The 20,217-nt window shown below is 45.2% G+C and overlaps 7 protein-coding genes across 14 annotated transcripts; 5 read left to right on the forward strand and 2 right to left on the reverse strand.

The window, feature by feature from the left end:
* Positions 1-71: 71 nt before the first annotated feature.
* MnM (myomesin and myosin binding protein) lies at positions 72-6,364 on the reverse strand. Its single transcript, XM_036814967.3, has 4 exons — positions 5,986-6,364; positions 4,492-5,255; positions 2,915-4,328; positions 72-2,818 (listed from the first exon to the last, which is right to left on the reverse strand). The coding sequence occupies exons 1-4, from the start codon at positions 6,062-6,064 to the stop codon at positions 741-743; spliced, it is 4,335 nt and encodes a 1,444-aa protein (XP_036670862.3). The 5' UTR covers positions 6,065-6,364; the 3' UTR covers positions 72-740.
* Positions 6,365-6,687: 323 nt separating this feature from the next.
* On the forward strand, positions 6,688-13,077 carry Girdin (protein girdin). 6 transcript variants are annotated; one of them, XM_017070787.4, is made up of 9 exons: positions 6,688-7,173; positions 7,833-8,569; positions 8,630-8,908; positions 8,968-11,026; positions 11,086-11,324; positions 11,383-11,458; positions 11,603-11,766; positions 11,900-12,004; positions 12,233-13,077. In XM_017070787.4, exons 1-9 carry the CDS (start codon positions 7,105-7,107, stop codon positions 12,648-12,650), a joined length of 4,146 nt encoding a protein of 1,381 aa, XP_016926276.2. In that variant the 5' UTR covers positions 6,688-7,104; the 3' UTR covers positions 12,651-13,077. The 6 variants fall into 6 exon arrangements, with proteins under 6 accessions (XP_016926276.2, XP_016926277.2, XP_016926279.2 ...); XM_017070788.4 differs by having other exon boundaries at positions 12,236-13,077; XM_017070790.4 differs by having other exon boundaries at positions 11,900-11,964; positions 12,233-12,396.
* A 71-nt stretch (positions 13,078-13,148) lies between these two features.
* LOC108007168 (salivary glue protein Sgs-3) lies at positions 13,149-14,632 on the forward strand. The gene is made up of 5 exons (XM_065864277.2): positions 13,149-13,389; positions 13,448-13,544; positions 13,600-14,026; positions 14,086-14,388; positions 14,442-14,632. Exons 1-5 carry the CDS (start codon positions 13,363-13,365, stop codon positions 14,563-14,565), a joined length of 978 nt encoding a protein of 325 aa, XP_065720349.2. The 5' UTR covers positions 13,149-13,362; the 3' UTR covers positions 14,566-14,632.
* A 249-nt stretch (positions 14,633-14,881) lies between these two features.
* Positions 14,882-15,483, forward strand: LOC139353028 (uncharacterized). The gene is made up of 3 exons (XM_070996106.1): positions 14,882-14,980; positions 15,039-15,238; positions 15,293-15,483. Exons 1-3 carry the CDS (start codon positions 14,954-14,956, stop codon positions 15,414-15,416), a joined length of 351 nt encoding a protein of 116 aa, XP_070852207.1. The 5' UTR covers positions 14,882-14,953; the 3' UTR covers positions 15,417-15,483.
* A 330-nt stretch (positions 15,484-15,813) lies between these two features.
* On the reverse strand, positions 15,814-20,196 carry LOC108007090 (integumentary mucin A.1). 3 transcript variants are annotated; one of them, XR_011604129.1, is made up of 6 exons: positions 20,064-20,196; positions 19,794-20,006; positions 19,687-19,735; positions 18,666-19,590; positions 18,359-18,608; positions 15,814-17,241 (listed from the first exon to the last, which is right to left on the reverse strand). XR_011604129.1 is itself a non-coding variant. In XM_036814626.3 (5 exons), the coding sequence occupies exons 1-5, from the start codon at positions 20,085-20,087 to the stop codon at positions 18,488-18,490; spliced, it is 1,344 nt and encodes a 447-aa protein (XP_036670521.3). In that variant the 5' UTR covers positions 20,088-20,196; the 3' UTR covers positions 17,243-18,487. The 3 variants fall into 3 exon arrangements, 1 of the variants encoding a protein (XP_036670521.3); XR_011604128.1 differs by having other exon boundaries at positions 18,666-19,602; XM_036814626.3 differs by lacking the exon at positions 15,814-17,241 and having other exon boundaries at positions 17,243-18,608; positions 18,666-19,602.
* LOC139353029 (uncharacterized) lies at positions 16,344-16,913 on the forward strand. The gene is made up of 3 exons (XM_070996107.1): positions 16,344-16,410; positions 16,469-16,668; positions 16,723-16,913. Exons 1-3 carry the CDS (start codon positions 16,384-16,386, stop codon positions 16,844-16,846), a joined length of 351 nt encoding a protein of 116 aa, XP_070852208.1. The 5' UTR covers positions 16,344-16,383; the 3' UTR covers positions 16,847-16,913.
* LOC108007091 (uncharacterized) lies at positions 17,708-18,213 on the forward strand. The gene is made up of 3 exons (XM_036814627.3): positions 17,708-17,839; positions 17,898-18,031; positions 18,089-18,213. Exons 1-3 carry the CDS (start codon positions 17,813-17,815, stop codon positions 18,210-18,212), a joined length of 285 nt encoding a protein of 94 aa, XP_036670522.3. The 5' UTR covers positions 17,708-17,812; the 3' UTR covers position 18,213.
* Positions 20,197-20,217: the final 21 nt, after the last annotated feature.

The following is a 20,217-nucleotide window of genomic DNA, read 5'->3' on the forward strand; positions in this document are numbered from 1 at the left end:
CCCCACGGAAGTCTGTGTTTTGGCATTAACAGGCGGTTGGCAAACATGGCCGAAGAAAGTACTCATATATATACGAATTTATAACATGCTAAGCTTTATTTTCAAAGTGAATCACCAACAATCCGGATGGACATGGACCACAAAGAACCGCAAACGAACACTTCATAACATTAGGATTTACATAGCTCCACATACATACACAAAGCAAATGAAAACTGATGATATATAGGATTTATCTTTTTTTGGGGTGATGATTACCAATTATCCTTGCAAAGAGGTTTTCGCAGTATGGATGAGTAATTTCGAAAATGGGAAGGTAAGATTAGGTATGTGTAATTTTAGTGAATGATTAATGGTTAATAGAATTGGCTATTTTACTTGTTTTTCCTGCTCTGGTTTTTAAAATCGATCACCTTATACAAAAAAATCTCGCAGTATTTCAAACTTACTTCGAATTTGAATTTTTTGATCACTAAAGATCCATAATAACGTTTTGAACTGTAAAACAAATTTCAAAATACACTTAACGATCAATTAAAGTTCTGAAACATTTAAAGATCAAAGCAGAAAACCAGAGCAGAACTTGCAAGGATTTTACGTATACAGATTCTAGTACGATGTACTCGGGGGGATACCTTCAACTTTACCTTAAGACGTATAAATAAGTCGTATGTAATAAAAACTAACTTAACCGATAAACGCATGTGAGTGTGAGCAGGGGATGGGGTTCGGATGGTGGTCTAGCTACCATCCCCGATGATCCTGCGACGCAGCCAACCGGGCACATAGCCCCTCACAGCCTCGCCCAGCTGCCGGTAGATGATCAGGCCCAGGATGGGCAGGACCAGGCGGGCGTCCTTGAACAAGTACACATAGCAGGCGACCAGGAAGAGGACCAGATCCGTGCAGTAGCTGAGGGCCGAACGGACCTTCTCGTGGGCCTGCTCCTCCGACTGGAGGATGGCCAGAGCGGCTGCCTTCTGCAGCAAATCCCTGTCGGCGGCGGAGAGGATTAGGGCTGTCTGCGGACTGCCCTCTACTTCCGGAAGCGGAGGTCTGGTCAATGAGGCATCGCGCGATCGAGTGCTGGACGGAACCCTCCGCCGAATCACCCTCTTGACCTTCACCAAACGAGTCCTGCCCCTGGCATCTGGACGAGCCTCCACCATCTCGCTCATGAAGCTCTCAGTCTCAGATTCGCTCTTGTTCTTCGATTTAGGTGGGGGCACCACCAGCACAGTGGGGTATTCGGGCTCTTCATCCTGCTGCGATGGCTGGGATTCGTTTTCCTGCTCCGCATCTCCACTATCTGGCAAACGGTGGAATGCCAGATTGCTGGCTGCATCGCGCACATGGACCAGTTGCTCCCGTTCCGAGATGGAGAGCCGCCGTTCCCTGACCACTGGTGGGGCCAGAAACATGTCGTCGCTTTCGCCACCGGTGGCGAGTCTCTTCTTCAGCTCCTCCGCATGGGAGAGCATGTCCTCCTCGTCGGTTTCTGCCGCCGCCTTGGCCGCCGCTCGTTTCAGTTCATCGCGATCCAGGTAGAGGGGTGTATGGTACTTATGGGAACTGCCCACCTCCCTCACCAGATCGCTGTAGTGATCCACTGCGGCATGGGCCTCCTCCTGCATGAGACGTTCCTCCTCCCTGCGACGCTGCTCCTCCTCCTCCTTAATCCTTCGCTTTGCCTCCAAGTCCGCCGCAATGGCAGCAGCATTGGTCTTCTCCAGCGGATTGGATATCTCCTCGTTGGCCTCCGTGTTCTTCTCCGTGGCTGATCTCTTGTCGCGGCTGAAAAATGACTTTATTCCCTTGGCCAGGTCCATTTTGAGGGTACTGGGATTGCTGGTAGTTACAGTAGGCGTCGAAGGTACTGGAGGACTGGTGGTCAATGGTATATCGCTTCCAATTCCACTTGGCAAAGGACTAATAGACTGCTCCACATGCTCATTGGAAGATCTCTTGAGGATTGGTTTGGGCACAAAATCTGGACTGGGCAGTGGCACTGGACGGTTGAGCACCACGGCAGCCTGCTCCGGAGTGGGAGCTCGGTAGGGCGTGAAGGTTCCAGCGCCCATGGTACGCGGATGATAGGTCTCCAGATCCCGGGGACTGGGCGACCGGGTGCGCGCCAGCAGCTCCATCTTAAACTTCTCGATGGAGTCCTGCTCCGAGGAGGCAGTGCTCTCCGTATAATCCGAACCGAGGTCATTGCTGGACTGCTGCTGCAGCTGCTTCTGCGGCTGGTACTCCAAATCCATATCCTCATCGAAATCCAGATCCATATCCTCGCTATCATCGGCCGTACTCTCCGTCAAATGTTCCTCCTCCAATTCCTCCGGTTCCTCCTGCTCCCTCAGATCCTTTCGTGGCTCCAGCGGCAATTGTCCAGTGGTGTGGATGCGTGTCAGGTTACCCAAGTCGTTGACGTTCTCCCTGGAATCCCATTTTCGCGATATTGACACCATATCCGCCGACTGGCGACGTAGTTCGCTCCTTCTCTCAAAGGACAGTCGTTCCGCCTCCGAAATGGAGCCCAAACGCTTGCGAAGATTAGCAGGCGTCTGGTGGGGAGCCGGTGTGGCCAGTTTGTCCTGCGATGTCTTGCGGGATTTGGAAGCCTGCTCCAGCTCCACTGCCTCATAGAACCTTGCCATGGCCCGCTCGTACAAAAGTTCCGTGGAGCTAACGGATCGGCGGAGTGGGAAGGTGGTGTGCAAGTTGGTGAACTCCAGGAAGGCCAGATCCGGGGCTGAAATCGAAATGGGCGGTGGCTGGATGGCGTCCTCCAGGTCCAGCTCAAAGGAATCTTGTTCTGGGGGTGAGATAAATGGGATGGGTATTTGATTAGTATATGAAATGAGTTAGTGGGTGATCCTTAATCCTGCAAGCCTTATAACTGGATACGTACTGTCCTTATCCTTGACCTTGCTGTTCTTGTCGAAGACGACCAGCATGAACTCATTGCTGGTGTGGACTTCGTCGTGCTTGTCGGCTGACCTGGAGAAGCGCCTTTGGTTGGACTGGGATTTCGGGAGAGGTTCTGGCATGGAAGGCTCCACCTCCTCCTCCTGCGGCGTTGGTGGAGCACTAATCTCGATGGTGGGCAACTTCTCACCAATCACAGCCGACACACCGGATGCCACGGCCAAGGCCAGAGTGGGCACATTTCTGGCCGGGCTTAGGGTCTGGCCAGAGAAGCGTCTTACGTTCTGGTTGACTCCCAGCTGAACGGGTTCCTCGCTCCTCAGCAGAGCTGGTGTTACCTTAATGGGTTCCGGTGGAGTTGGACTCTTGCGCAGAGGAGCCGGCTGCCTCTTGTTGGGTGGACTCAAGCTTCTCTTGCTACTGGGTGACGCCTTCTCCGGCTTCTCCTTGGGCGGAGTGGGCAAGGGTTGTGGCCTCGGCGGCACGGGCGACCTATCCTTTGGTGCTCCCGAGGGCTTGGGATTAAATAGTTTCAATGGAGATGTAGTTGAAGGGGACTTGGGTGACTTGGGGATCGAGGATTCAGATGGCTTTTCCAACGGTGCCAATGTGGTGGTCACCAGCGTCAAGTTGAGCTTCGGATTGGAGGAGCTATTAGTTGCGGGTTTATTGACCAAATCCGCACTGCTCAGCGAAGGACTCTTGCGCACGTCCATCTTCAAGGCCTGATCCGAGGTGCCGTAGGACATCTCGTGGGTCAGTTGCTCGTTGTCGATCAGCTGCGGCTTTGGTTTCCGCTTGGCACTGGGCGACTGCTTGGGCGACATGCCCGTGGCGGCATCTGCATGTGGTCGTGGTGGCGACAGGGTCTTCCGACGTGGTGGCACCTGCACCGCTCCATCTCCTCCTTTGGGCTTGTCCTTCTCGTCCCCTGCTATCTTGGTAGCTGACTTTGGCTTGGTGATGCCCCTCTTGGGATCCGGGATGAAGAGCAGTTCCGATTCTCCCGAGGGTTCACTTAGACCATAGGGGTTCTCCGCCTTCACTCGGAACTTGTACTCCGAACCCTCAATCAGATCGTGGAGCGTGGTGGTCAGTGCACGGGTGGTGGCCGCCTTGAGCCAAACGTTCCAGCCCACTCGGAAGTATTCCACTATGTAGTTTCCAATCTTGCATCCTCCGTCGTCAAGTGGAGCAGTCCAGGAGAGGGTGGCCGACTTGCCGAAGGACATGTTTAGTTTGGGAGTACCCGGCGGATTGGGTCTGGCCGTCACAGTGACCAGGAAGGAGGTGCTATCCTCGCCCAGTCGGTTCCAAGCCTTCACCATATACTCGCCGCGATCCTCGCGCAGCACATTGTCGATCTTGAGCAGCGAGTTCTTCTCAGTGTTGGTTATCTGAAATGGAGAGCAGGTTAAAGGGGAAATTAAACCATTTAAGATATATTATTAAGGTAAATTATCACATATAATATTACTGGTAGAATATTTTGTTTGAATGATTTTTAATGTGACTAGGAATTTCCATGCATTTCAGATAAACCTAGTTCTTAAAACTCACCTCAAAGCGTCCACCTGGAGCGATCACCTCGCCCTCATGGAGCCACGTGATGGCTGGTGGTGGTTGTCCAGCCACGCCCACCTTAAGGCGCAGCACCTCGTCCGCCTCCACAATCAGTCCATCCTCGTAGGTGCGCGGCAATCGTATCTTGGGCGGAGCCTGCACCATCAAACGTGCTTTGGTAATCACATGACCCGCTCGATTGGTGGCCGTGCACTTGATCTCGCCCTCGTCGGTCAGGGCTACCTGGTGGATCACCAGGATACTGGCCTCATTGTCATTCACGATCTTGGTGCGCCGACTACTGAAGATCTCGTAGCCGTCCTTGAACCAATTGATTTCCGGCGGAGGTTCGCCCAGGATGCGCACTCGAAACTCGATTCGTTCATCCTCTACTGCATTCGTGTCCACCAGTTCATCGATGAAGCGGGGCACGGTGATGGCATTCCGCTGGAGCGTCACTGTCAGAGGATCGGAAAGTTCGCTGGCATCGGATCGACCCACGATGTTCTCGGCAAAACAGCGAAATTGATAGCGCCATCCTGGTTCCAGTCCACTGATGCAGACATCGCAGCGATCGACCGGAGTGGGCGTGGCCCTCACCCAGTGGGGGGATCCCATGCGGCGGTGCTCAACCGTATAGCCAGTGATGGGGGAACCCCCATCATGTAGTGGTCGATCCCAGCGCAAGTTCACCACGTCCGGTTGCTGTTCCGGCAGGGCCACTGGCGTCAGGATGGGACGGCCGGGTGGTGAAGGTCGCTCTGATTGGAGTATAAAGGAGGGCATATAAAAAAGTGAAGGTCCAGATTTAAAGGAATTTAGAACACTACCTTTCTCAAAAAAATTTTAAGATCTCTTCAATTAAAACTTGTTTCTCTTCAGAAGCCATTATATTATTATTAACTTTCGACCTATTATATAGTGAAAAGTAAAAAGATTCCTGGATCCAAAAACTTTCCAACTTTAACATTTTTAGTGCGATCAATACTATTGAGATACCTTTCTCCAAAGCCTTTTTCGGAAGCTTAAAAACTAAATTTAAATAGGCATGTAATAACAAGAACTAACTTTTATGGATGTACCATTTTAAAGTCGAAAAATGTGCCATTTTAAAAAGTAGAATCCATAAGCTAGTCATAAGGAAATTAAATCGGATATATTGGTTTGGACATGCTTTCGCCCACTACCCCATATAGTAACCGTTTTAGGCCCTACATAATAATGCACTTTGTATCTCAGCATAATGGCTTTTCCGCTTTTCGAAAGACAACATTACTTTGACGTTGTGAGATTTTTGGGGCCAAACAGAAGAACACGGCAACCACTGAGTGTGCGAGTGTCTAAAAATAGACGCATTTCTAGCGCTCCCACCAGCCAGCTATTTGGGCCTGTCTACTCTTCGGGGGCCCCCTTTTATTTCTTGAAAATCGGGTAGGAATACGTACTGGGACTGGGACTGGGACTCCAATATGTTCCGGAGTTTCTACTTGCCTGCGGACTTCCAGTGGACAGCCTTCTTGGGCCGACCGCTCTGCGGATGCGTGTGCAGCTTTCCCGGCTGATTTCCCATTTCGAGATATTTAGATATTTAACCTATTTGCAATATTGTGCTTGCCTATACAGATGATCTATATATAGACAGTCGAAATTAACTTAACTTAACCCGTCGTTTTTGTATCGCCAATAAGCACACTTTAAACTTTAACAATTTTAACTCCAGGTGGGGTTAGATCCTAATAATGTAACTTTCGTAGCGTTTGTTGGTTTTTGTTTGCAAGCGTTGCCATTTTTGCGGCGCGTTAAATAATCCGTTCCGTTCGGTTCGTCAGCCCAGCATCCACCTCCTCCTCCGCCGATCCACGAAAGCTTTCTGCTCTTTTTCAAATTTGAATTCGGTTGGGTTTGACGTGGTCATCGACATCGATAAGCTCAATCGATAGGGCTGTCAACTAGCTACTTTTAGCTATTATTTATGAAACCGCTTTAATATAAAACTATTTACTATTCAATAGACTTTATAAGATAATTTTCTAGTAAAAACGTTTTCACCTCAGCATATTGATTTCGATTTGCTAATATAACTAAATTTTAAAATTATATTTTGGCTACTTTCTAGCTAGTTACAAATATAGCTGTTGTAAGTATAGCTACATCGCAAAAGGCCACCTCTAGTTTCCTTAATCGATAGTTGGCAACAGTGGAGGAGTGTCATCACCGGCACAAATTATGCTTTTTTCCAACAGTCCAGTCTTCCCCAAAAAGATTTTCGCTATTTTTTGTAGTGCCGCCTTGTAGTGTTTCTTGTTGACTAGTGTATTAAACCTAATCCGATCCGGAAAGTGCGCTCCAGCGTATCCTAGTTAAGTTACAACTGTGACCTGCCTGCATGTGTGTGTTTCAGTGGATCCAAATTCAGTGAAAATGCCCCGTCCTTGGACTGAATTTTGGGAGGCTGTTGTGGGACTCTATATGTTGGGAATATAAAGACTATCATAATAGCATCGCAGTGCGGAAAAGCCGCAGCTGTTCCATTGTGACAGGTGCAGCGGCACACACGTACACTTACCTGCATTTACCTATTCCGCCCGTCCAATAACAAAAACAACAACAATGGCTGGCACGGCGACCGCGACGCCAATGGAAATTGATGAATTTGTAAATTCGTCCATAATTTCTTGGGTGAGTACTACGTGTGATATGGATAAACATGCTCGATATTTGCATCGCAAGTGGGCTATGTGCTTGGCATAAATAATTCAAGTGTTCGATTCCCAAGCACTCACATATGGAAACGGCGAAAACAACAAAAACAACAACAGAGTCGTGAGAACAACCTGCTTACATACTCACACAGACAGCTGAGGTCAGCTAATTAGATCCAGCGGTCAAACACCATACAAAAGATATTAAAACATAAAGAATGTGAACGATCATTATAGGATCAAATAATTTTATATTAAAAAATAAAATTGTATATAACACTTTTTAGACAAGTTGCCTTCAGCTGTCATTAAAAATAATTGAATTATTAGTTTAAATTAATTAAATGTTGAAGAATAAAAAATCACTGAGGCCATTTAAAGTAATATCATTTTTCAAGACACTGACTCCAATTCGGACTCCCATTATCTTGCACCCAACTGTATGTAGTTATGCGGCTTTCCGCAGCAGTCGCAAAAGAACCAAGGTCATTGTAACTTGCTCAAGACTGCTTACGGTACAAAACGAACGGAGGAGGAGTATAATGAGCTCTTGTCCAGCGAATATACATATTCACGCCCGCTCTGGTTCTTTGTTGAATGCCGTATCTAAAAAACTGGTAATTTCTTCCTTTACAGCTGGAATCATGTCTGCCACGTGCCGAGCTGCTCACTGGCTACACTTCCCTGCTGGATGGCCACATAATCCATAGCGTCTGGCTGCAGATCGATCCGGAGCCCCAGAATAATCCCAGCGAGCTTAGCGATCTGAACGGGAAATCCCTCAGCATCGCGAGGGCCAAGAACTTTGAGTGCATCGTGAGGAATCTGAAGTCCCTTTTTGAGGAGGAACTCGGCCAGACAATTCTGGTTCTGCCGGATGCCTTCACCCTGGGCCACCATCCGGAGAGCAGGAACGGCCTGGAGCAGATGAAAACGCTGTTGACCCTGCTCCTCGGGGCAGCAGTGCAATGTCCCAACAAGGAGCTCTTTATTGCCCGGATCAAGGAACTGGATCTAGAGACGCAACACGCCATCGTGGCGTTGATCAAACAGGTGACCGACAGCCATAGTTTGGTGCTCACCGAGGACTCTCTGGAGCGGCTGACCCCGCAGACCATGTACACGCACATCCTGCGTCTGACCAAGGAGCGGGATCATATGTATCTCAAGTGGATTGACTTGGCGTGCGTGGAGACCGAAATGGTAGCCAGCGACAATATGGTGGAGTGTGGTCAAGGAGTCAGCGTTCCACGCTCCCCTTCGAATGGAACTGCCACCTCAACGCCTTCATCCTCTTCCAATTCGGAAAGCAATCACCTTGCCGTTGAGTGTGCGGATCTTCGTTCAAAGAACCGTAAACTTCGTCAGGAACTGTAAGATTATTTCTCATTTACTCTTTAATGTGCTTACCTTAATTCCTTAAAATTTTCTAGTGAGGAAAAGTCCGAAAACCTATTGGAGCTTCGCGAGGAGCTAGATGACAAGAAGGCCCGCTTTGACAAACTGCGTCAGGAGAGCCAGGAATGGTTTACGGAGGCCAAGCGGGCAGCAGCATATCGCGACGAGGTGGACATCCTTAGGGAACGGGCGGAAAGAGCCGATCGACTGGAGGTAGAGGTTCAGAAGTATCGCGAAAAGCTCGGCGACTCGGACTTTTATAAATCCCGAGTTGAGGAACTGCGGGAGGATAACCGTGTGCTGTTGGAATCAAAGTATATTTATCAAAAAAACCTTTATTACCTTTCTAATCTGTTTCCCCCTACTTCCCCAGAGAAATGCTGGAAGAGCAGTTACAGCGCTACCGGAAAAGGTCTGAGCACGCCATCTCCCTGGAGTCCGAAATTATCAAGTACAAGCAAAAGCTGAACGACATGGCGTTGGAACGTGACGTGGACCGGTCCAAGCTAGAAGAGCTGCTAGAGGAGAATGCCCAACTGCAACTGGTAGCCAGGAATCTTAACTCAACGATGGATTTGGACAAATCCTTCTCCGAAAACGAAGACGACTGCAACTCAGGCGACAACAGCCTATCCGAACAGCTAACGAACAATGCCCAAACCCGAGCCCTCAAATTGGAGCTGGAGAACCGTCGCTTAACTGCCGCCCTAGAGCAGTTAAAAGAAAGCAGTTTCCACGAGTCCACTAGCAAGATGCTAGAACTAGAAAAGGAGAAGAAGAAGCTCTCTCTAAAAACCGAACAGATGCAGGAAAACATCCAGCGGCTGACTCAGCAGAATGTCGAATTGGAGGGCGTCTTTAAGAATGCCCTGGAGGAGAACAAAAAGCTTCAGGACGCCGTGGATAGTCGCCAGAAAAGCTATGATCGCCAGAGCCTGGAGCGAGAGGCTGACCGTCAAAAGCTTTCTGATGCCGAGCAACATGTTGAAACTCTAAACAAGGAGAAGCAACGCATCCAAACACTTAACGATAGCATTCAGCGAAGAGCCGACGATCTTGAACGACTGGCGGAGAGCAAGACAAAGGAACTAGAGCAATACGCCCAAAAATCCAAGCAATATGAACAGACCAAACAAAAGCTTTACGAGATCGAGGCCAAGGTATCCACTTTTGAGCGCGAAAATGCCAGCTTGCTCAAGGAAGTCTCGAAACTGAAGGAGGGCAGCGAGCAAAAATCTGTGCAGCTGGACGAGAGTATCAATCGTCTTGATGCACAAAGCAAGGAACTTCAAAAGCTGGGGAAGGCACTTGAAGATTCGGAACAAGTGCACCAGAAGCTTGTCGAACTAGAGAAACAAAACCAAGAGCTAGCTTCACAGCGAATTATTGATCAAGAAATGATAAGCACACTTCGTAACGACCTTGTCAATGGTACTTTAGTAACGAAGAAGGTACGTCACAACTTGGAGAAACTTGGACTTGCCGATGAAGAGCCTGGAGAGTTGAATGTGGAGCATGTCGTAGAGAAACTGGTGCGCAATCCGGAGACCTTCAAAACGGTGCGCGAGATTATGCTAAATGTGACGCGTGAGCAACAAGAGGAGGAGGAGCGAGAAGGTGGCGTAAAGTCTGACATGTGTGTATTGTGCCACCGACAGGAGATCTTCACGGTGGAAAAGAACATTGAATTGGCGTCTGCTCCAGTGCCCGCTCCAGCGCAACCTTCTTCCCAGGAACTTCGCTTCGAGCACAAACTGCGAGTGAGTCCGGCACGAGAGTCCGCAGAGCTGAACCGCATTAAGGATTCAAATACACAGCTCCAGACAGAGAATGCTCGGCTCAGTGTGGATGTGGCTGCTCTGGGCTCGCAAATAACGTCCCTGAACACACAGCATGTAGCCCTTCAATTGGCTAACTCTCAATTGGCAGCCGAAAAGGACACGCTGCTCAAGGACATCGATTCACTGCAGCAGGAGCATAAACATGCGCTGCAGGATCAGGTAACGTTGCAGTGCCTACACGATCAGCTCTCCGCGGAGTACGAGTCGCTGAACAAGGACAAGGAGCAGCTCAAGGCAGCAGTGCGGGACTTACGGCAGGAGCTGCGCGACACTCGTGAACAGCAGTTAGCATTAGAACAGCGCATCGAGGAGTTGACTACTCAGAACAACAACATGAAGACCTGCAGCGAGGATCTGTCCATCCTGCGCACGGAGCACTCCAAGCTCACCGATGACTTCCGCAATCTCTTCGCCACCAGCGATCGCTTCAAGAACGAGTACAAAAATATTCAGGAGCAGTACAAGATGGTGCGTATGGAGCACTCAAGCCTTAAGCTACAAAACACTGAGCTCTCCGGCGAGCTGAACACCAAGAGCGACCAAGTGCGTCACCTGCAGGTGGAGTACAGCAAGGTTCAGCAGCGATGTGAGGTGGGTTGATAGGTGCCAATATATTTTCTTGATCTAAACCTACTTAAATTTTCCCCCAGATGTTAATTCAAAACAACGCTGAGCTCGATTCAGAGCGCAAGGCCTTGATGGACAATGTATCACAATTGCTCTCCCAGTATCAGGAACTTTTGGCCATATCCCTGGAGGACAAAAAGCATTTCCATGAGGAGGAGAAGAACTACACTGAACGGGTGCACAGTCTGAAGCGTCAGAAGGAGAAGCTGGAGGAGAAAATCATGGAGCACTACAAAAAGTCGGAGACCACGGTGCACAAAAAGTAAAAATCAAAGAACGCAAAGTTAATTTTGTGTTAACTCTACCATTCTTAACTTCAGGAAACCCTTTGCCAGCATGCTGGTTCGAAGAGTGAAGAAGGCTAGCTCGGATCTGATGAACAAAGTGCCCAGTCGTGTAGGTTTGCTAGAAATAACTATTGAAAGAAGAATCTCTTACGTGTGTTCAGTCTGTATATCAAGACCAAACCGAAAGTAATAGGTTTTTTTTTTTTAAAACCCGTCGCTTGATGTTAAATAACCGGAAGATTGTTTATTTCAGAACCGGCGCTCTTGGGTGGATGATGCTCGTACCAATTCCCAATTCGTGATCGGATCCGAATCAGGCGGCAATGAGTCGGATAATAGCAATGAGGAGCCACTGTCCATTGCCTCTGACACGCATTTACTACAGCGTAATGTCCCGCTTCGCCAGAGTCTGCAGCGGTAAGTCATAGAGTTGGAATATAAATATGGTTTAGTGGCTATTTTGGTTCATGGTTTTTGTTCTATTTACATGTATTATACACAACTCAACACTCGCACCAACAAACAAACACTGTACAATATGTCCGAGTAGGGATTTGCTGGATAACTCGATCCAACGCGGCGGCGCCGTGCGCAGTAGCCTCCAGGCTCAGAAACGTACGGATTTGAATAACTCACGTAGAAATAGCGTGCACGGGTATGCGCTTTAGATGTTTAACAATCGATTCGATCCCATTAAAACTTTCCAATTGAAAACGAACAGACTATTACATTCATGTAATAAAAATTAAGTTTTTAAGCGGCAACTGTCAATCCCGAATCCACCATTCCCTCCTGCACAATGCGTATTTGCATCCTTTTGTTGTCGCTCCTCACCTGAAAAATTTTAATTAAACAAGTAACTGATAAACAATTTGCTTCGCAGCAGTCTTGAAGCGCCAGACGTGACGGGAAGCAGTCTGACACTCGGTACAGCCGGCTCTCGACGCACCGTTTATCTTATCGACGAGCACCAGAAGCTTCCCGATGGCTCCAGTCCCAGCTCCGCCCAGCCGCAGTCCGGTGGCAGCAGTGGCTCCGGCAATACTGCAACGCCAACGCCTGCTGAACCCCAGACGCCTCAGAAGAGTGCGGAAAACAGCGCTCCAGTGGGTCCAGCCACGTTTCTCATGTACAACCGTATAAACACCACGATCGGAGGAGCCTCGAACAGCGGAGACCAGAGTCCACTGCTGCAGGCCAGCGGCAGCGTCTCCGGAACGCCCTTGCAGGATGACAAGTCGGCGAGGAAGCGGACCGAAGACAAGAGCAATAGCATCTGGTATGAGTACGGCTGCGTCTAGAAATACAATCAAACAGTATACGTCCACAACTTGAACTCGAATATAATGCATTTGCTGACGAAGTATTATTTCGTTTTAGAAATTAACGAATTTATTTTTAAACGCATTAGAACATCGATGTTGCCTTAAGCTAGTTACAGATGTAAGTGTAAAGTGCTGCTTGAACCGCTATGATTTGCCTTAAGACATGTTTTACAATTAGACTATGTACTATACTATAGTTTGTACCTATTTATGCAATTTAAAAAACTCCATAAGACTACGCGACAACTATGCGAACTCATAACTATCCAGTATACACCCCTATATACACGAAACTCTAAAGAAATATGTTAAAAATTAGCTATACCGATGCCTCAATGTTACGTCCTAAGCGAAAGGCTTTATTTTTCGTTGATTTAACAAGATATATATTTTTATCCGTTTATTTGGTGTTTTGTAAACTCGACTCGAATCTATGTATTCCTATATATGTATGTTGTAAACCACACACTAACAAACGCGCCTTCAATTTGTGAATATATTTTTATAAATTACTTGTAGCCTTGTACTATTTATTGACGCAAAGCCTAACACCGCAATAAAACTAAGCAAACATTCGTAAAAATATCTCACTTTTTTGGGCAACTCTCTAAAGATAACCAAAGATACATATAAGGTGATTCGTTCGTCCCCAGTATTTTAGAATGAAAAGCGACTTGAGAGGAAAAAGATGTGGTTAAAGGCACTTGTACCACTGGTAACTACTTCAAGCTGTAAACATTTCTGGATAATATTCGTTTGTTCATAAATTTAAGCTCTTGGTCCAATATTTGGCGGCCACATGCGATGTGTGCCAAAGTGCCAGCAAAGTGGCTTGTCACAGTGAAAACACATTTTCTATCTGCTATGACGGTGAGTAAATTTGTTTACAAATAAGGGTACTATTCGGCAATGTTTTAATTTCCAGGTGAACCATCTTATGATATGCTGTCATGTCCAACGGATTATTATTGCACCGATGGTTTTTACACTTGCTATCAAAATGCCGATCCAGTTTGCAAATTAGACACCACAACCTCTAAGATCCCAACTACCACGCAGATCCCAACTACCACTGAGATCCCAACTACCACGCAAATTCCAACTTCCACACAGATCCAAACTACCACACAGATCCCAACTACCACTGAGATCCCAACTACTACAACAACCACTAAGATTCCAACTACTACAACAACCACTCAGATCCCAACAACTACTACCACCACAGAGATCCCAACTACTACAACAACCACTGAGATCCCAACTACTGCAACCCCTACAGCCGATGACCTCTGCCAGCAAGCCACTAAAAACACATTTTTTGAAAACGTAGATGATCCCACCTGCACTACGTAAATATCCTAAGCAGAAAATTGTTCTTTGTGGTTAAGCCCTAATAATTTTTTTTCAGTTTTATAACCTGTAGTGTTAATACCACCGACGGAACCCACTCAACAAAAGTAACTTCATGCAAGGCTAATCAGTACTACAGTACCAGCTTAAAGGTTTGCACAGCGACCAAACCGGATGGCTGTGTGGAGGCAACCACAGAGACGACCTCAACCACCGTGACCACCACTGCTGCTACCACAACCACCGTGACCACCACAACCGCTAGTACGACCACAGCCGAACCCTGGAGTGCTGAAGCCACCTGCTCGACTGTCACCAAAAGCACTTTGTTTCAAAACCAGGACGATCCGACCTGCACCACGTAAGAAATACTTTATAGATCCAAAAAAAAAACTAACATCAACTCATTTGCAGATATCTTTATTGTTATGTTCTAAATGGATCTGCTACGGCTTTAATCAGGGTATGCAAGACAGACCAATACTTTGATGCTACCACAAGAGCATGCAGTGCAACCAAACCGGATTATTGCACCTAATTTTGGAGCAGATATCTTTGTGTATTATCACATCTATACCAATAAAATAAGAATAATATCCATGATATTTGACAATGCTTTAAGTTTTTGTTAAAAAGCCTTCTTGAAAGTATAAAAAAGTACAATATTTAAAACATATACACAAAACAAACCGTATTCCTATTCTTGACAACACTCAGAAGTTACCAAAAACTTTCCACAAAACTGAGTGGTCCGCAAAAAAAATACATGCATATGTACATTGTACATTTACGGCTGACAAAATAAATGAATAAAAGTACGCAATAAACATAAAATCCATATCTACTGATTAAAATCCTCCCTATTTAAAGACCTCACGGGTGCTTCAAAGTTTCAGTGTGCCAAGTGAAGCAAGGTTGTAACGACAATGTGGACGAGTCTCATATTATCAATGGTAACTATGCAAGGACTCCTGGCTGTTCCTCTAGTAAATATATATTATCCCTTAATAGCTCCTGCTGCATTGCCTGGTTGCATTGCCAACTCCTGAACCTAAAGACCTGGATTCTTGGAGTGCGGATACAGCCTCGCAGGAAGGGGACAAATTGGTTATGGTTAAGACCACAGCTGAGCCCTGGAGTGCTGAAGCCACCTGCTCGACAGTCACCAAAACCAATTTGTTTCAAAACCAGGACGATCCGACCTGCACCACGTAAGAAAAAACTTTATAGATCCAAAAAGAAAACTAACATCAACTCATTTGCAGATATCTTTATTGTTATGTTCTAAATGGATCTGCTACGGCTTTAATCAGGTCATGCAAGACAGGCTCATACTTTGATGCTACCACAAGAATATGCAGAGCAACCAAACCTGATTATTGCACCTAATTTTGGAGCAGATATCTTTGTGTATTATCACATCTATACCAATAAAACAAAACTAATAACCATAATATTTAATAAGGCTTTAAGTATTTGTTGGACAGGCGATAAACACTTCCTGTTATAAAAAAGCAAAAGGCAGTTTGGGTAAATTGATCATGTGGTTGCGACATATTTTTTTTACTGATAAGGGATTAAAAATATCGAAAAAAAAAAGTTTTCTTAATTTAAGGTGCTAGTTTACTGCCTACTGGCGATGCCAGCTTAAGAGTCAGATGACCTGAGTTTGGAGTCTTGGAGTGCGGAAAAAGCCCACCGAGAATTTGCAAGACCCACCGTACTGGAAACAAGGATGATCCAACGTGTAGCGGGTGTCTAAACCGATTTAGCATTACGCAGTTCCTGAAGTAAACCAACAAAGTGTTTTTTTATTTTAGTAGATCGAATAATACGTTTTCGTCACAAAAGTTGATATCAGAACTTTTGTTTGTTGAAGGTGCAATCGTCACTAGATTTTTACCTCGTTAAGAGGTGTTTTTGTTTGATATTATACACATTACTAAAACCGTATTCAAACTACCAGTTGTAAATGTTATTTCAAACTAACCGAAAATTGAAAGTATAAAAATGTACAATATTCAAAACATATAAACAAAATACCAGGAAGGAATTTTTCTATTCCATTAGATAAATCTGCATTCCCAAACAGCCGGATTATTATTCTTGACAACACTAAGAATTTACCAAGAAATTTCCACATATCTCAGAAGTCCGTCAACAAAATAGATACATATGTACATTGTACATTTACGGCTGACAAAACAAATTAATAAAAGTACCCCATAAACATGAAATCCATTTCCCAAGCGTACAGAGATAAACGATGCTACTGATTAAAATCCTCCCGGTATTTAAAGGGCTCTCGGGTGCTTCAAGGTTTCAGTGTGCCAAGTGAAGCAAGGTTAAAACGGCAATGTGGACGAGTCTCATAATATCAATGGTAACTATGCAAGGACTCCTGGTTGTTTCTCTTGTAAATATATATTGTCCGTTAATAGCTCCTGCTGCATTGCCTGGTTGCATTGCCAGCTCCTGAACCAAAAGACCTGGATTCTTGGAGTGCGGATACAGCCTCGCAGGAAGGGGACAAATTGGTTATGGTTAAGACCACAGCTGAGCCCTGGAGTGCTGAAGCCACCTGCTCGACAGTCACCAAAACCAATTTGTTTCAAAACCAGGACGATCCGACCTGCACCACGTAAGAAAAAACTTTATAGATCCAAAAAGAAAACTAACATCAACTCATTTGCAGATATCTTTATTGTTATGTTCTAAATGGATCTGCTACGGCTTTAATCAGGTCATGCAAGACAGGCTCATACTTTGATGCTACCACAAGAATATGCAGAGCAACCAAACCTGATTATTGCACCTAATTTTGGAGCAGATATCTTTGTGTATTATCACATCTATACCAATAAATCAAAACTAATAACCATGATATTTAATAAGGCTTTAAGTATTTGTTGGACAGGCGATAAACACTTCCTGTTATAAAAAAGCAAAAGGCAGTTTGGGTAAATTGATCATGTGGTTGCGACATATTTTTTTTACTGATAAGGGATTAAAAATATCGAAAAAAAAAGTTTTCTTAATTTAAGGTGCTGGTTTACTGCCTACTGGCGATGCCAGCTTAAGAGTCAGATGACCTGAGTTTGGAGTCTTGGAGTGCGGAAAAAGCCCACCGAGAATTTTCAAGACCCACCGTACTGGAAACAAGGATGATCCAACGTGTAGCGGGTGTCCAAACCAATTTAGCATTACGCAGTTCCTGAAGTAAACCAACAAAGTGTTTTTTTATTTTAGTAGATCGTATAATACATTTTCGTCACAAAAGTTGATATCAGAACTTTTGTTTGTTGAAGGTGCAATCGTCACAAGATTTTTACCTCGTTAAGGGGTGTTTTTGTTTGATATTATACACATTACTAAAACCGAATTCAAACTACCAGTTGTAAATGTAATTTCAAACTAACCGAAAATTGAAAGTATAAAAATTTACAATATTTAAAAAATATAAACAAAATACCAGGAAGGAATTTTTCTATTCCATTAGATAAATCTGCATTCCCAAACAGCCGGATTATTATTCTTGACAACACTTAGAATTTACCAAGAAATTTCCACATATCTCAGAAGTCCGTCAACAAAATACATACATATGTACATTGTACATTTACGGCTGACAAAACAAATTAATAAAAGTACGCAATAAACATGAAATCCATTTCCCAAGCGTACAGAGATAAACGATGCTACTGATTAAAATCCTCCCGGTATTTAAAGGGCTCTCGGGTGCTTCAAGGTTTCAGTGTGCCAAGTGAAGCAAGGTTAAAACGACAATGTGGACGAGTCTCATATTATCAATGGTAACTATGCAGGGACTCCTGGTTGTTCCTCTAGTAAATATATATTGTCCATTAATAGCTCCTGCTGCATTGCCTGGTTGCATTGCCAGCTCCTGAACCTAAAGACCTGGATTCTTGGAGTGCGGATACAGCCTGTCAGGAAGTGGATAAATCGGTCATGATTGAAAACCAAAACGATTTCACATGCGTCACGTAAGCTAGTTTTTTAGATGATACTGATTGATTAGTACTAAAGTAGTATACTTTCAGCTATGTGTATTGTTATATAGTTAATGACTCAACGAGAGCACTAGTTAAAAGCTGCAAAAGCGGACAATATTTTGATTCTAAACTTAAAGTATGCAGCAGCACTAAACCGGAAGGATGTGAATAATGTGGTAGCAGATAAAAATTAGGTTATATGCAAATAGGGAGACCTGCACGAGAAATGAATAATACTCATCGTGTTACAGATTTAATATATTATTTACTTATTATAGTACCATTAAAATAGATGCACAAATGATTAAAATTACTTACAATCGTCTTTTTAATGGTCAGAAAATTTGAATATGCAGGTCAGGTTCTAAAACTGATCAGTTATTTAACCTTTTTGGTAGTTGTGTAAAAAGTTTGAGAAATTTCACAAAATCGTCTTCATTTTGGTAACTAGCAATTGCTTGGTCGCGTGGATTGGCAGGCCTCTGTATCTGAGTTATAGTATTCATTCGCGTTGCAATAATATAGCCAACCCAAGTAATCTTGGCTCAGTTTATAGCAGTACACATACCTACAAAAATGAAAATCCATAAGTATAATTGGTATAGAACATCATAAGTATACTTGCATTTGACATGTGGTATCTGTCTCAACTCGGGAGTAGCCTTTGCTCCTGATCTTTGCACAATAGACGTTGGGATCTACTTCCGAAGATTCCGTTGTGGTACTTGGAGTACTAGTATATGGTTCAGAAGTTGTGGGTAGAGTGCTTGTTTCGGTTGTATTAGCAGGTGTTGTGGAATCTGTACTTGATTCTGTGGTGACTTTTGGAGTGGTAGAAACTGTGGTGTTAAGAGGTGTCGAAGTCTCGGTTACTGTAGAGTCCGTTGTTTCTTGAGTACTGGAAAGCGTTGTAAGTGCTGGGGTAGTAGAATCCGTAGTAACCGGCGTTGTCGAAGTTTCGGTTACTGTTTCCTGGGTACTGGAATCCGTAGAAATTACTGGGGTAGTAGAATCTGTGGTAACTGACGATGTCGAGCTTTCGGTTACTGTTTCCTGGGTACTCGAATCCGTTGTAAGATCTGGGGTAGTAGAATCTGTAGTAGCTGGTGTTGTCGAAGTTTCGGTTACTGTTTCCTGGGTACTGGAATCCGTAGAAATTACTGGGGTAGTAGAATCTGTGGTAACTGACGATGTCGAGCTTTCGGTTACTGTTTCCTGGGTACTTGAATCGGTTGTAAGTTCTGGGGTAGTAGAATCTGTAGTAACTGGTGTTGTCGAAGTTTCGGTTACTGTTTCCTGGGTACTGGAATCCGTAGAAAATACTGGGGTGGTAGAATCTGTGGTAACTGACGATGTCGAACTATCGGTTACTGTTTCCTGGGTACTGGAATCCGTAGAAAATACTGGTGTGGTAGAATCTGTGGTAACTGGCGGTGTCGAGCTTTCGGTTACTGTTTCCTGGGTACTCGAATCCGTTGTTATTTCAGATGTGGTGGTTGTCTCTATTGTAGTGGTCTCTGTGGACTCTGAGCTTTCCTGGGTACTCGAACCTGTTGTCGAATCTTGCAGTACAAAGTACAAGATAATTGAAACCACGGGCAATAAACCCATAAACATAAGTGTGATATTTTTATATAATTACCAACCTGTTACTATATCCGTTGTGGTCGTAGAAATATCTGTGACACAGGCTGGCTGTGAGAAAACAAGTGTGAAATTTGGCAGATGGTCCCAAAAGCGAATTATTTCTTACCTCCGCTGAATCCATAGACGCACAAAATCCCGCCAAGACGCAGTAGTACCCATCACGGCAGTTTTGCACTGCGCTTTCGTCCACAGTGCCTTGACCGAAGCAAAAACCATAGGCAGTTTCGTTGACACAGGCGTATTGATCATTTGTCGCGGAGCAGTCGGAGCAGGCAGTCTGCCCAAGGGCCCTTTCCGAAATCCAGACGAGTAGAAAAATCTGGAATTCACATCGAAATGGGTTACTTTCTCCGGCCTCACTGTACACTTGACTCACCCTAAGAATTATATTTGCCAGCATAGTTTGTCTGTTTGCCGGGAAGAGCAACTCACTTGTGATGGCTGGCCAAGTGCCAATTCTCTTTATAGGAGACTAAGCCGGTCCGCACCTCCAGTTAGCGTGTGCTTAGCGCCCATAAAAAGATAACAAG

Source organism: Drosophila suzukii, chromosome 3, assembly GCF_043229965.1.
Source record: "Drosophila suzukii chromosome 3, CBGP_Dsuzu_IsoJpt1.0, whole genome shotgun sequence".
In the NCBI taxonomy this organism is placed as follows: Eukaryota; Metazoa; Arthropoda; class Insecta; order Diptera; family Drosophilidae; genus Drosophila; species Drosophila suzukii.